We start from the raw sequence: 15,250 nt of genomic DNA, 5'->3' as shown, positions 1-15,250 counted from the left end.
ACCTCTTTCGTTCCTTTTCTCCAAATTAAAAAGTCCCAAATGCAATAACCTTTCCTCCTTGTAGAAGACCCTTGTGTACGATGGGGGCATCTTGCAGGGAGTCTCATTGGAGCGCAGCAAAGATGCCGAGATAGGGGTGGGGGGAGCCAGGGAGCTGCTTTTCTGGTTTAGCCAGCTGAACAGCAAGCAGCTCAGCGAGATCCCTGGGGGGAATAGCAAAGAGCTTTAAAACAGGGTAAGCCTCCCTAATTTGCTTTTTCATCCTGGCTGGAATTCGCAGGGCAGCTGTTGCTTGCATCCGCAAGCTTGGCTCCGGATCGCTTCAAGCTATAAAACTCTCCCACTCCTGTATTTGTCTGTTAAGACTCCCTTGTCTGTAAGATCCTGGAGATCCTTGTGTTCCAGGCAGCGTGACAATCCCCAGGATTTAGGAAAAACCCTCCGGAACGGCATGTGGCTAATTACAGATCTGTTTCTTTACGTGACAAATAGACTGGCTTGCTTTTTAGCATTCACGCACTGAACCGTTACGGTTCTGGCTTCAAAGTAGGCAACTGAACAAAACCCTTTGCAGCTTGGGAAGCAAGGGTATCTGAGATGTCAGCTTAGCCCTGTCTGCTGGTGTGGTCACTGCGGTCATCAGGGGCCTGCCAGCGTCCACTGCATAGCGGACAAATCCCTGCTCAGCCATGGAACTCAGCTGGGTGATTGTGGGCCATTCACGGTCTCTCAGCCTAACCTACCTCACAGGGTTGTTGTAGGATAAAACAAGAAGGAGGAGAGCGCACTACCGTGAGGGAAGGTGGAATATAAATGTGATGGAAACATCCATCAGTAGCATCGCAACCTTTGTGCTATAGGGCTTCCTTCCAGAAGATATCAAGACAGGCGCTGTCCCTTTTGGGAACTTGGCACCCCTCTTGAAGACATTTTTATTTCACCAGGGCTTCCCAGAAAGTTAATCCTGGCCTGATTGCTGCTAATTTTGGTACAGGATAATGTTGTTTTGATAGGTTGTTTATTATTATTATTAAGATTTTGCATTATGTTGATTTCTGCTTTGTAAATCACTCTGAGATTTATTTGCATATAAAGTGATCAATACATTTTCTAAATAAGCAGAATCAATGCTTAGGACTAGGGGGGATGGGGTCTCACATTCAGTAAAAGGAACAGAGTGTTCCATACAAATGACTTGCCCAGCTCTTAGCGTTTTCTTTCTGCAGGTCCAAAGTGATACACTGAAAGGAAGCTTAAGCCTTGTTTTTCATATCCGTCCTGAATTACATACCATGTTTTTAGGTTTTACGCTTTTACTTCACTTTAGTTTTTTGCTGCAGCCATGAAATCTAGAAACATGTCCTTTAAAAAAAAAGAAAGAAAGCTACTCTCTGGCCCTTGTGTCAGCCCTCAGGTTCTGTGAGACAACATATGTTTACTGCCATGCAGAGCCCCAGAGTTATTCCAATAGAGTATGAAAAGAAAATGACCTGGATAAAAGAGGCGTATTTTGTGCCTGTTTGGGCAAAACTAACTTCTGTGACACTTTGGCCCACCCCAAATCCACGCACTGTGCCTTCTGTTCTCTAATTAAGGCCAACCATCCGAATCTTTCCTTATTAATATTATTGTGCATTGATGATTCAGCACTTAATAGAATTTCTCACAGACTTTTTCTTTATGTAAATTCATTTTTTAATAAAAAAAATGCATATATTTTTTGGCTTACCCAGGCCTGGGAAAGACTGGAAAAAGCTGAACATGAAAGAGAACTGGCACTGCGTAACGAGCTCATCCGACAGGAGAAACTGGAACAACTCGCCCGCAGATTTGACCGCAAGGCAGCTATGAGGGAGACGTGGTTGAGCGAAAACCAGCGTCTGGTTTCTCAGGTGAGATTGGGGTGTGTGTGTGTGTGTTTAAAGTAACATTTTATTGTCCAACCCACTCCACACTGAGCTCCTGACAGCTTGTTGAACCCCCTTGTGGAATTCAGAGAAAATTAAAGCTTGTCTGACTGCTCATCAAGTGTTGCCTATTTCTAAGGTGCAATTAGACACAAGAAAGGAAGTTGCCTTATCAGACCATTCGTCCATCTAGCTTGGTATTATTATTATTTATTGAATTTATATACCGCCCTATACCTGGGGGGTCTCAGGGTGATTCATGGAATAAAATCAAGATATAAAAGCCAGTGTGGTGCAGTGTTTAAGAGCAGTGGACTTGTAATCTGGTGAACCGGGTTTGCTTCCCCGCTCCTCCACATGCAGCTGCTGGGTGACCTTGGGCTAGTCACACTTCTCTGAAGACTCTCAGCCCCACTCACCTCACAGAGTGTTTGTTGTGGGGGAGGAAGGGAAAGGAGATTGCTAGCCGCTTTGAGGCTCCTTTGAGTAGTGATAAAGCAGGATATCAAATCCAAACTCTTCTTCACTTTAAAATACATAATAAAAAGGACAACTCAATACTCCCCCCCAAAACCCCACCACCACCACATTTTAAAAGGGCGTAGGATGTAAATTGGGACTCAGGTGGCGCTGTGGGTTAAAGCCTCAGCGCCTAGGGCTTGCCAATCGAAAGGTCGGCGGTTCGAATCCCTGCGGCGGGGTGCGCTCCCGCTGCTCGGTCCCAGCGCCTGCCAACCTAGCAGTTTGAAAGCACCTCCGGGTGCAAGTAGATAAATAGGGACCGCTTACCAGCGGGAAGGTAAACGGCGTTTCCGTGTGCGGCTCTGGCTCGCCAGAGCAGCGATGTCACGCTGGCCACGTGACCCGGAAGTGTCTCCGGACAGCGCTGGCCCCCGGCCTCTTGAGTGAGATGGGCGCACAACCCCAGAGTCTGTCAAGACTGGCCCGTACGGGCAGGGGTACCTTTACCTTTTTTAGGATGTAAATTGGATCACCCAAAGGCCTGGTTAAAAGGAACATTTTTGCCTGGTGCCTAAAGGTGTATAATGAAGGGGCCAGGCGAACTTCCCTGGGGAGAGCATTCCACAGGCTGGGAGCCACTGCAGAGAAGGCCCTGTTCTCGTGTTGCCACCCTCTGGACCTCTCAAGGAGGAGGCACACAAAGGAGGGCCTCAGAAGATGATCTCAGGGTCTGGGTAGGTTCATCTGGAAGGAGGCAGTCCTTGAGGTATTGCAGTCCTGAGCCGTTTAAGGCTAGCAGTGTCTCTCCAGGTTTTCAGGAAGGGGACATTTCCCTGGAGATGCAGGGAACTGAACCTGGGACCTTGTGCTTGCAAGGCAGAAACCCTGCCTGTGAGCTACTGAGGCCCTTCCCCAAATTCTGTGACACAGATTTTGCGCAGAGATGAACAGCTGACCACTGTCATGGGCAAAACTGGTCGCCAGGCATGGGGAGCCAAATCCAGTTCCCTGTTCTTACTCTAGAGTCAAGATAGGGGCATGCACCGTTCCTTCCAACCACCAAGTTTTCTACATTAGCTTATGCGACTTTCTGGCAATAAGCCACCTGTTAGGACAGGTGGATGGGATTCGAGGAACAGGGCAAAAGGGTGACACGGTTTCTGAATTCTACTCTGCCGGCACTCCAACTTAAGCAGCACTGAATAACGTAAGAAGTGTCAGACCAAAGGCACACCTGGTCCATATGCAGAATTAGCAAGCTTAACTAATAAGAAGGGATGGCTTTTAAGGGGTATTGGAAAATGTGTGTAGATTATTTAAAAACCTATTGTAAACATGCGAAAACGCTAGCAGGTTTGGAGTAAGCTCAGCAGAAAAAGTTAATCTGAGAATAAGGTGGAGGAAGGAAGGTATAGATTCATTATAATATGCAGCAGCAATAGATAATTTGAGGAAACTGTGGAAGGGTGGATGGGAAATTGATGCTCAAGGAAATATATACAGTCGTACCTTGGTTTTCGAACAGCCTAGTTCTCAAATGTTTTGGCTCCCGAACACCGCAAACCCAGAAGTGACTGTTCCGGTTTGCAAACTATTTTTGGAAGCCAAACATCCGACGGGGCTTCTGTGGGTTCCGATTGGCTGCAGGAGCTTCCTGCAGCCAATCAGAAGCCGCGCTTTGGTTTCTGAACGTTTTGGAAGTCAAACGAACTTCCAGAATGGATTCTGTTCGACTTCTAAGGTATGACTGTATTGGAAAACGTTTGAACAATTGTATTTTTTAGGAGAAATTATAAATAAAATTGAAACAGAACAAAAAAAATCTGAAGGCATTTTAGTGATCAATAACTGCCGCTATATCTGAGTTGTCTCTGTTGTACTCAATTGCAATTCAATGTATCCCTGTTGTGTTTTATGATTTTCCATATATTGTAAGTGACCCGGAACTGGTCTGTGAACGTAATAATAAAATTCATTCATTCATTCATTCACCTCCATGTGTTTGGAATTCTTCTGTCTAACTTGTCGCTTTGTGAAGAAATACCATCCATAAATCTTCTCACATTCAGTATCCCTTGTCATAGGGCCATTAAAAAAAACTGAACTCTCTGTCTTTTAACAGGACAACTTTGGGTTTGACCTCCCTGCTGTGGAGGCTGCCACGAAGAAGCACGAAGCCATCGAGACAGACATTGCCGCCTACGAGGAAAGGGTCCAGGCGGTGGTTGCTGTGGCCAAGGAGCTGGAGGCTGAGAACTACCACGACATCAAACGCATCACGGCCAGGAAAGACAACGTATTCCGCCTATGGGAGTACCTCCTGGAGCTGCTCAGGGCACGCAGGCAACGGCTGGAGATGAACCTTGGTCTGCAGAAGATATTCCAGGAGATGCTGTACATTATGGACTGGATGGATGAGATGAAGGTAATTGGCAGACGTGGGGAACAAATAGGCTCAGAAACAGAGTTGGACCTTCTATTTTTATTTATTTTTCAAAATTTTTATTGATTTTCACATAATTATAAACAAACAAACACAAACAAACATAAATCATAACCTTATTAAAAATTACACTTACTAGCATTGTTAAGTGACTGCCTCACTTCCCCTTGGATATCCTTGTAACAGTTTTCCAAATCACAGTTCTTATAAAATTTAACTTGAAGATTAAGATCCTTAAATGTTTTCATTTTGAAATTAAATATATTAATTAATCACTTAACTTATATAAAATCCTAAGCCAATTAAGTATCTGCAAGCTGTTTCTACTTAATTTAACTTAACATATTTAACTAAATAATCATTAAATTTTGACAATTTTTCCTGATACACCTCCTCCTTCTGGTCGCTGACTCTTCCGGTTAGGTCGGCTAGCTCCGAAAAGTCCATCACCTTCATCTGCCATTCTTCCACCATTGGTAATTCTCGTGTTTTCCACTTTTTAGCTAGTAAAATTCGAGCAGCAGTTGTGGCATACAAAAATAATTTAACATGAGGGTTGGACCTTCTAGACTGTAATTATTTAGCAATTACCTAGGTTTTTATTTTCTTTGACCATCTTTTTAAAAATAAAAAGAGCCAAGCCTCACAACTAAGGATGTACCGTATTGGCCCAAATATAAGCCGCACCCAAATATAAGCCGTACCTTTAAAATGGAGGGTGGGAGGCGGAAAAAGCTCCTGGGCTGCTTCTGGGGCGGCAGGGAGAGCCACTCCACTTTGCTGGCGGCCTTCCCCCTTTTCCCCTTTACGGCGGTTTGGGGTAGGCTTGGGAGCCACCGTCGGGGCGGGCACCGTTGTCCCGCACCCCCGGTGGCCCTTCTGATGGCATCTGGGGGGGGGCACTCTCTATTCCGGCCTTGGAAGGCAAGGCAGGGTCACGGACCTAGGGCAGCTGTTTCAGCAGCAATATCGTAAGGTCGCGAATATAAGCCGCACTTGTTCACGGTCAGAATTTGGGGGGGAAAGTGCGGATTATATTCAGGCCAATACGGTACAGATTCTGCGGTCATACTAAATTAAACATATTAGCAAACAAAGCACTTTTTAATTGCCATGATTCCAATAAAGGTAAAGGTACCCCTGCCCGTACTGGCCAGTCTTAACAGACTCTGGGGTTGTGCGCCCATCTCACTTAAGAGGCCAGGGGCCAGCGCTGTCCTGGGACACTTCCGGGTCACGTGGCCAGCGTGACATCGCTGCTCTGGCCAGAGCCAGAGCCAGAGCCGCACACGGAAACGCCGTTTACCTTCCCGCTGGTAAGCGGTCCCTATTTATCTACTTGCACCCGGAGGTGCTTTCGAACTGCTAGGTTGGCAGGCGCTGGGACCGAGCAGCGGGAGCGCACCCCGCCGCAGGGATTCGAACCGCCGACCTTTCGATCGGCAAGTCCTAGGCGCTGAGGCTTTAACCCACAGCGCCACCTGCGTCCCCATGATTCCAATAGCACTGTTTAATTTTGATAATTCAGGCAAGTGCCAGAGTGATGGAAAGGTGATCATTTGATAAGTTCCCACAACTAGTTGCAAGGAACAGCAATTTTGAGAGCAGAACAGATGATCCCCATTCCAAAAAGGTTTCTTGTTACCACAGACACCATCTCCTCCATATACCTTTCTGCTGGGTTGGCAGCTAGGAAACCAGCCAGGACTCATTGCAAGGCTGGTTTTCGCTTAGGGGCTTCTAGTTGCCGATTCATAGCCTGCAAACATATGCTGACATACAGCAAGGTTACCATCTTGAATTTTTTGTGGGTTGCCTCGCCAGACATTCATGCTCAGTGAAATGGCAGTGGCACCCATCCCGCTGGGAGCTGGTTCTCACATCATACCTGGGAAACACCAGTGCTTCATAGCAAAGCATGCATATTTGGGCACAAAATACCATTTAGATCTCAAAATACACCTCTCTAATGAAAAAGCCAGCTGTAAAACACAAAAGTTTGCCCCCAGAAACTTTAGAAAAATGGTGTTTTTGACTGGGTGGTTTTGTGCAAACAGGTGTTGTTGCTGTCTCAAGACTATGGCAAGCATCTCCTCGGAGTGGAAGACCTATTGCAGAAACACACACTTGTCGAGGCTGACATCTCCATTCAGGCCGAGAGAGTGAGAGGGGTCAATGCATCAGCCCAAAAATTTGCCACAGACGGAGAAGGTAAGTCTGTTTTAAGAAACGGCAGCTTGGGCTAGGAAGCCCTTGTTTACTTATCCTTTGGTGGAGAGCCACTTTTGAGCTCTTTGTTGGCCTACAAGTGTAATAAACTAATTTTATGTAGACCAAGGTGCCTCTATGCCCCAATAAAGCATTTGTCCAGAAGATTTGTGGCTCACTGTGCCTCCTCAGCCCCAACTTTTTCTACCAGCAGTCAGGAGGCATGAGCTACTATACCATACCCCATTTCCCCCCTTCCTCCCCATTTCTCCTCCTTGGCTGGCATAGCCAGCATGCCAACTATAATAGAGCAGAAGGCACCAGCTAAATTGGGAGATTCCCATTGTGGACATACAGTCGAACCTTGGATCTCAAACGCCTTGGCTCCCGAACAAATCGGCTCCCAAATTATCAAAACCCAGAAGTGAGTGTTCCAGTTTTTGAACGTTCTTTTGGAAGCCGAACATCCTCTGCGGGTTCCGATTGGCTGCAGGAGCTTCCTACAGCCAATCAGAGGCCGCGCTTTGGTTTCTGAACGTTTTGGAAGTCGAATGGACTTCTGGAACGGATTCTGTTTGACTTCCAAGGTACGACTGTACGTACGTTCCACTTTGCATGTGGCTCCTTCGGAATTTCCTACAGCAGAGCATGTGGGGTAATGGCACTTCTCTCTCATCACGTTACAGAGGAAAGTAGCGGGCGAGGCAGGGTGGGGATATAGGAGCACCTGCGTGAAAGGTGCAGGATAATGACAGATGTAGTGTGGGATGGGTGGGTTTGGACCTGTTTGTGCGCTTCTTGCTGGCAGAAGAACGATGAGTGGGGTCTCCAAACACGTCCCAGCAGTCTGAATTGCCTCGACATGTAAGGCATCCCAGAAGATTGCATCTGTTAAAGTGAATCTGTTTGGTCCTCAGCGCCCATGAGCACACGCATTATCTTAACATCAGCTGCTGAATATAATTTGGCCTGCTCTGCAGTTTGACTTTCCATATGCCTCTTGTGCCTACCAACAGGTTACAAGCCTTGCGACCCGCAAGTTATCCGAGACCGAGTAGCTCACATGGAGTTCTGCTACCAGGAGCTGTGTCAGTTAGCGGCTGAGCGTCGAGCTCGCTTGGAAGAGTCCCGGCGCCTCTGGAAGTTCTTCTGGGAGATGGCTGAAGAGGAGGGCTGGATAAGGGAAAAAGAGCAGATCTTGTCGTCGGACGATTACGGAAAAGACTTGACCAGCATCGTCCGCCTTCTCAGCAAGCATAAGGCGTTTGAGGACGAGATGAGCGGTCGGAGCAGCCACTTCCAACAGGCCATCAAGGAAGGGGAGGACATGATAGCCGAGGACCACTTTGGGTCGGAGAAGATCAGAGAGAGGATCGCAGACATCAAGAACCAGTGGGTCAATCTGGAGCAGCTCTCCACCATCCGGAAGAAGCGACTGGAAGAAGCTTCCCTCCTCCACCAGTTCCAGGCAGACGCCGACGATATCGACGCGTGGATGTTGGACATCCTCAAGATTGTCTCCAGCAGCGACGTGGGCCACGACGAGTATTCCACTCAGTCCTTGGTGAAGAAACACAAAGACGTGGCGGAGGAGATCGCAAGCTACAGGTCCATCATGGATTCCCTGCACGAACAGGCCGGGGCCTTGCCGCGGGAGCACGCGGAATCGACAGACGTGCAGAGCAGGCTGTCCGGAATGGAAGAAAGGTACAAGGAGGTTGCGGAGCTCACGCGGCTTCGTAAACAGGCCCTGCAGGACACCTTGGCCCTGTACAAGATGCTCAGCGAAGCGGATGCCTGTGAGCTTTGGATCGACGAGAAGGAACAGTGGCTGATCAACATGGAGATCCCTGAGAAACTGGAAGACTTGGAGGTGATCCAGCACAGGTGAGAGGCTGAGATGGGCTTCGTCGGGTAATTGCAGCTCAGCGCCTGATACTGCTTAGTTGTCAGCGCTCTGCTCATGCTTCCTTTTCTTCTTTTTACCCCCTCTCTAGATTTGAAAGCTTAGAGCCGGAAATGAACAATCAGGCGTCACGGGTTGCTGTGGTGAACCAGATTGCGAGGCAGCTAATCCACAATGGCCATCCGGGCGAGAAGGAGATCAAGGCGCAGCAAGATAAACTCAACACAAGGTGGGTGTAATGGTTGTAAGGGGTTACTTGTGCGTAAGTTGCCTTCAGTTTCGGTTAGATTGCCTGGCTAACCATGCCTTGGCTGACAGCCCACACTCCGTGGCCGGTCAGTCGCTTGCAGAATCCGTCAGTGGGCGTTTCTTGAAGCTCTTCCAGCATAAGAGCTGTTTGACGCCAAGTCTCCTCCTACTTTCCCTGCGCGGAACTCGTCTGCTCAAGTAAGGGGAAGGCAGAGGCGTGTCAGCGCTCTCCCCACTAGGCTCTGGTGAAGGGTCTTGGAGCCCTGCCTCCACTTCCTCCATCTCCCTCTCTTCTCTACTGGTGTTACGCTGAATTCCTTCCCCCCTGCTGGTCCCCTCTCCTGCATCGCTTTGGAGCCTGGCCTCCACCTCTCGCTCCGATGTCAGTTCCCTGACAGTGGATTCAGGGATGAATGCAGTACTGGTTCTTTCCTGCCTTTTATGTGGGGCAGCATTAGGAACCAACCCCCGTAGATCTGATGTCATTTTGTAGTGGTCTGCACCCCATTTCATAGAATCATAGCACTGTAGAGTTGGAAGGGACCCCCAAACCTAGCCCAGCCCCCTGCGATGCAGGAATCTCACCTAAAGCATCCGTGACAGATTTTGTGTTGCTTAACTGGATTTGCTCTTGCAGATCAAGATGAGAAATTTATTTATTTACTGTACAGATTTATTATTATTTTATTATGTTTTAAACAACAACATAAATAGTAAAAATGTGGGTGGGGAAAAGAAAGGCACATTATAACACCATAAGAATCAACAATTACAGTTCTATATACATATGCTTATTTAATATATAAATATTATTATTATGCAAATACATATACAGTGGTACCTCGAGTTAGAAATGCCTCAGGTTACAAATGCTTCAGGTTACAAACTCCGCTAACCTGGAAGAGTTACCTCAAGTTGTGAACTTTGCCCCAGAATGAGAACGGAAATCGTGTGCTGGCGGCGCAGAGGCAGCAAGAGGCCCCATTGGCAAAAGCACACCTCTAGTTAAGAACAGTTTCAGGTTAAGAACGGACCTCCGGAACAAATTAAGTTCGTTACTAGAGGTACCACTGTATATCTTTTTTAACCTCCTGTATTTTGTGTAAATGGGTTCCAGTTTCATTATGAAAAGTCCCTGCAAAGTCTATAAGCTAGTGGTTTTCAACCAGTGTGCCATAGCACCCTGCGGTGCCTTGAATGATGATAAGGGGTGCCGCAGGCAACACTGGCCTCTATCCCTCTTTCCTTCCCTCCCTCCTCAGATGCCCTCTCGTGTCTCAGCCTCCCCAAGGCTTTCACAGCTGTTTGTTGCAGCAGCGCTGGCTGCAAGCTCCCCAGGTGAATGGTGCCTCTGAGGCTGGCCAGGGGGTGCTTCCCAGGCCCCTGTGGGGCAGTGGGACGAGGCACCTCTTTTTAGGGTGGAGGAGAAGCTCAAAGACCAGGGGCAGCAACTGCAGCTGCCCGGAGGACTTCCAAGGAGATGGGAGAGAAGAGGGAACCCTCCACGAGGGTGTTCAAAAAAGGGTGATGGGTTGCTGGCTCTGCTGGCAAGGGGTGACATAACCGGACTATTGAGCCCCACGGGGGTGCCGCAGAAAGAATGTAGTTGGTCAAGGGAGCCATGGACCCAAAATGGCTGAAAACCTCGTAAGTGGAAAGAGATTTATATACGGTGCTACCTCGGGCCAAGTACTTAATTCGTTCTGGAGGTCCGTTCTTAACCTGAAACTGTTCTTAACCTGAAGCACCACTTTAGCTAATGGGGCCTCCTGCTGCTGCCGCGCCGCCGGAGCACGATTTCTGTTCTCATCCTGAAGCAAAGTTCTTAACCCGAGGTACTATTTCTGGGTTAGCGGAGTCTGTAACCTGAAGCGTATGTAACCTGAAGCGTTTGTAACCCGAGGTACCACTCTACCACTTAATCTTAACTCAGGCGTCGGCAAGGTTTACCTTGCTTGGCCCGGTTCACTGCAACGGAGATTCCTCTGTGGGCTGGAACGTGCGCACACATGAGCACGCGCGCCTGCGATTTTCCAGTGACGCAGAAGCGAGTCCCCACGCTGCGCCAGTTTAGTGCAGTGTGCGGGGGCTTGCCAAGCGGGCAGCTCAGTTTGGGGGCAGCTTGTGGGCTGGTTAAACGACCCCCTGTGGGCCGCTTGTGGCTCATTGGCCTTAGGTTGCTGACCCCTGTCTTAACTGCTTCAGGTTGTTTAGAATTACAGCCATTAAAGTGGGGGAGCAAAGTTCCAAAATCAAAATGAGGAAAAGGGTCCGCCTGAGACTCTTCCAAGAATTGTTAGTTATTTTCTTTATTCAGATACTCTAGCAGTAATACTGTGGCCCAGTACACAATAAGAACATGACTTACAGTTCACCGATCAACAACTCGTACTGGGTGTCTTTAAACTTACTTGCGAGCTGAGGGAGCAGAGGTACCTCATATACTAAAGAGCACATCTGGCAGATTGGGAAGGAGGAGCCGTGATAAATGTTATGTTTCTCCATCTTACCTCCTGTGTTTCTCTGTACAAGGTGGAGCCAGTTCAGAGAGCTCGTTGATGTGAAGAAAGAGGCCCTGCTCTCAGCCCTCAGTATCCAGAACTACCACCTTGAATGCAACGAAACCAAGTCGTGGATCAGGGAGAAGACAAAGGTCATTGAATCCACCCAAGAGCTTGGGAATGATCTGGCCGGCGTTATCGCTCTTCAGAGGAAGCTGACCGGGATGGAGCGTGATTTGGTCGCCATCGAGGCCAAGTTAAGCGACCTGCAGAAAGAAGCCGAAAAGTTGGAATCGGAGCACCCCGACCAAGCTCGGGCCATCCTGTCGAGGCTCGCCGAAATCAACGACGTTTGGGAAGAGATGAAGACGACCTTGAAGAACCGCGAAGAGTCCCTTGGGGAGGCCAGCAAGCTGCAGCAGTTTCTGCGCGACCTGGACGACTTCCAGTCTTGGCTGTCCCGCACCCAGACGGCCATTGCCTCGGAAGACATGCCGAACACGCTGACGGAAGCCGAGAAGCTACTCACACAGCACGATAACATCAAGAACGAGATCGACAATTACGAAGAGGACTATCAGAAGATGAGAGACATGGGCGAGATGGTGACCCAAGGGCAGACGGATGCTCAGTACATGTTCCTGCACCAGCGCCTGCAGGCCTTGGACACCGGATGGAACGAGCTGCACAAGATGTGGGAAAACCGGCAGAACCTTCTCTCCCAGTCCCATGCCTATCAGCTGTTCCTCAGAGACACAAAGCAAGCAGAAGCCTTCCTTAACAACCAGGTGAGTGGGTGTCATGTTAAGAAGGGGAGTGGGGAGGTCCATAGCTCATGGGTGGAACATTGCTTTGCAGGCAGAAGGGTCCAGGTTCATTTCCTGTATTCCCAGTCAAGGCCGGGAATGTCCCCTGCCTGAAACCCCAGACAGCTGCTGCCGGTCAAGTGGACAATGCTGAGTTAGATGGACTCAGTGTAAGGCCCTAGGCTTCTATGTACTATCTGTCTAGCCTGTCAAAGGTCAGGACAGTCATGTGCTATGAGCAAATCTGGGGCCTATTTGCCATGCATGGTGTCTGAAAGAGGTTTAAATCCCGGATCTAACCTTCCACTGTAAGTTATTTCCTCGTAGCAGCACCATAGCTGTCAACTTTTCCCTTTTCTTGCAAGGAATCCTATTTGGAATAAGGGAATTTCCCTTAAAAAAAGGGAAACGTTGACAGCTATGAGCAGCACATATGTTTTGGTACCAGCAAAACTAATTTGGAATCTGGGCCCATGGTGTAGAGCTCAGAAAACTCAGGAAGCAGTTTCCTAATTGGTCCTCAAGAGCTGCTTCACAGAACCATTTTCTTACAAATTCATCTTCTCAAGTTGATCTGTTGGCTGCATTCTCCAGACCATGGTTCAGGCTCCTTCCCTGCCCCTTCCCTCTCTGGCATGCCTTAATAGAAGATGTCCTGGTTTCTCAGACCATAGTTTGCCATGAAGTTTCAGTCACTAGACTGTGGTTTGAGTGAACCTAGCAAACCGCAGTTTGGTTCTGATTTCCAGTTCTGGTTTGGAAGGATCACTCAAACCACGGTTTGATGGTTCAGACTTAATAGCAAACCATGGTTTAAGGGAATCAGGAAGTCTTCTAAAAAGACAGGACAAAGAGTGGAGAAAGGGGAAGAAGGAGGGGAAGTTTGAGTTTGACACTCGTTCCCAGTCATCTCTAAACTGTGGTCTGGAGGATTGGGAATAGAGCATCTGAATGTAAACAGTGATACGTGGCATGCTTTTGTGAATGCTCTAACATACCCCATAAATATGTGAAGATGACTTGCCCACTCTGGGCTCAACACAGATTTGAATAGTTTTCCAGGAGGTGTTGTGCTGCTCCCTTGGCATACAATAGAGAATTCACAGAAGTGATATTTGTGCCAACAGAGTCACCGTTGGAAAGGCTTCACTATAGCTGTTTTAATCATTACAGGAATATGTTTTGGCACACACTGAAATGCCCACCACTTTGGAGGGGGCAGAAGCTGCAATTAAAAAACAGGAGGATTTCATGACCACAATGGATGCCAACGAGGAGAAGATCAACGCAGTTGTAGAGACCGGAAGGAGACTGGTTAGCGATGGCAACATCAACTCTGACAAGATCCAAGAGAAAGTGGACTCCATTGATGACAGGTAGACTTTGCTGAGAATATTTAGTGAGTCTTGGGCTCCCCATTTTCTTATTTGTGTTTGCCTGTTTTTACAAAATGTACATGCGACTTTATATCCAGAAGTGGATCTATCCAGTGCACAATTAAACTATGGCTATCCAGTTTTACTTGACCAGTGTTACCAGGCCAGACCTTCCCTCAAGGGAAGTCCAGGGCGAATGCCAGCTGAACACCCTGATATGGTGCTGTGACCCTGGCAGCTACCCAAGGGCAGCAGGTACACATGCCCTTTATAAGGCTGCTTGGGTTGTTCTAGAAAATATTGGCTATGAAAGGTTCTCAGATTGCACCGTGAGCAGCCGACCTTCTTGGCGCATAAGCCGTTGCTTCAGGACCGCTAATTGTAATGGGAGGTGTTGACAGATGCTATCAACGCCACCTCATAATTGCACCCAACACATCTCATGCACCGACTGTCCCTGCCAAGTCTGTCTAGACTTAGGAGCAGTGCACACACACACCCATGCAGCCACAGCGCTGTCTGTTAACCGCTGTCAGATGGAAGTGTGAGAGACACAGCAGGACGAAGGGTTGACATTGGCCCTTGAGCCTGCAGCACTCTGGGATGTCAGCTGCCGCGCCTCATCACTTGAGTGGCAAAAGCACATGTCTGCACGGAGAACATCCGAGGTTCTTCCTTGGGCATCTTCGTTTAGAGTAGGGATGAAGAGCCCAAGGGCCTCATTCCCTTCTGGGCAGCTGCTTGAGGGCCACCTGTCCTATGAGGAGGGGCGCCAGAGACAGAAGGCAGCAGAACAAGTGAAAACATTTACCTTTTGGCAGTGGGCTAGTTCCTACACATGCTGAAATCTAGGGGGGGGGGGTCAGATTTCAAGGACATATTCCAGCCAGGCAAAAAACACGGGGTGAGCCAGTGAGCAGTGTGGTCTGGGCAGTGTTCTGAAAGTCAGACAGAGGCCCAGAGGGCCAGATTCAGCTGCTAGGCCTGAATTTTTCAACCCCTAACCTTGGATAGCTGCTGCCCCAGATCAGGGGTGACACGCCTCTGAATACTGGTTACTTTTGATTACAAGTGGAAGTGCAACTCCTCTCAGGTTGTGGGCTTCCCATAGGCATATCCTGTTGGTTGTGGGATGGCTTCACTAGAGGGGCCTCTGGATTGATCTGGCAAAGCTCTTCTTGTGCTCTTGGAGTTGCCGGTGCTCGATGAGATGGTATAAGACACCTTCCTCTGTCAACTACCCACCCGTGTTTCTCCCTCACAAAATGGCTGCCAAAATGAGGAAACCAGAAGGAAAGGGAGACTCACAAAGCTTGCCACACCAACCTTTGCCAACTTAGTGCCCTCCAGACATTTTGGACCCCAACTCCCATCAGTCTCGGCTAGCATTGC

General features: G+C 48.4%; 1 protein-coding gene across 3 annotated transcripts in view; it reads left to right on the top strand.

Moving 5' to 3' along the window:
* SPTBN1 (spectrin beta, non-erythrocytic 1) overlaps positions 1–15,250 on the top strand; it is a 243,782-nt gene that overhangs the window by 179,532 nt on the left and 49,000 nt on the right. For all 3 annotated transcript variants that reach the window (XM_079968376.1, XM_079968374.1, XM_079968375.1), the window contains 7 exons: positions 1,734–1,892; positions 4,492–4,794; positions 6,870–7,023; positions 8,037–8,907; positions 9,018–9,155; positions 11,708–12,464; positions 13,656–13,858. In XM_079968376.1, coding sequence (XP_079824502.1) covers positions 1,734–1,892; positions 4,492–4,794; positions 6,870–7,023; positions 8,037–8,907; positions 9,018–9,155; positions 11,708–12,464; positions 13,656–13,858 — 2,585 coding nt within the window. The remainder of the gene's footprint in view (positions 1–1,733; positions 1,893–4,491; positions 4,795–6,869; positions 7,024–8,036; positions 8,908–9,017; positions 9,156–11,707; positions 12,465–13,655; positions 13,859–15,250) is intronic.

The sequence above is a fragment of the Podarcis cretensis genome, assembly GCF_951804945.1.
Source record: "Podarcis cretensis genome assembly, chromosome: 3".
Lineage (NCBI taxonomy): Eukaryota > Metazoa > Chordata > Lepidosauria > Squamata > Lacertidae > Podarcis > Podarcis cretensis.
Note: the sequence above shows the minus strand (reverse complement) of the source record. Positions and strands in the feature narration are given on the sequence as shown.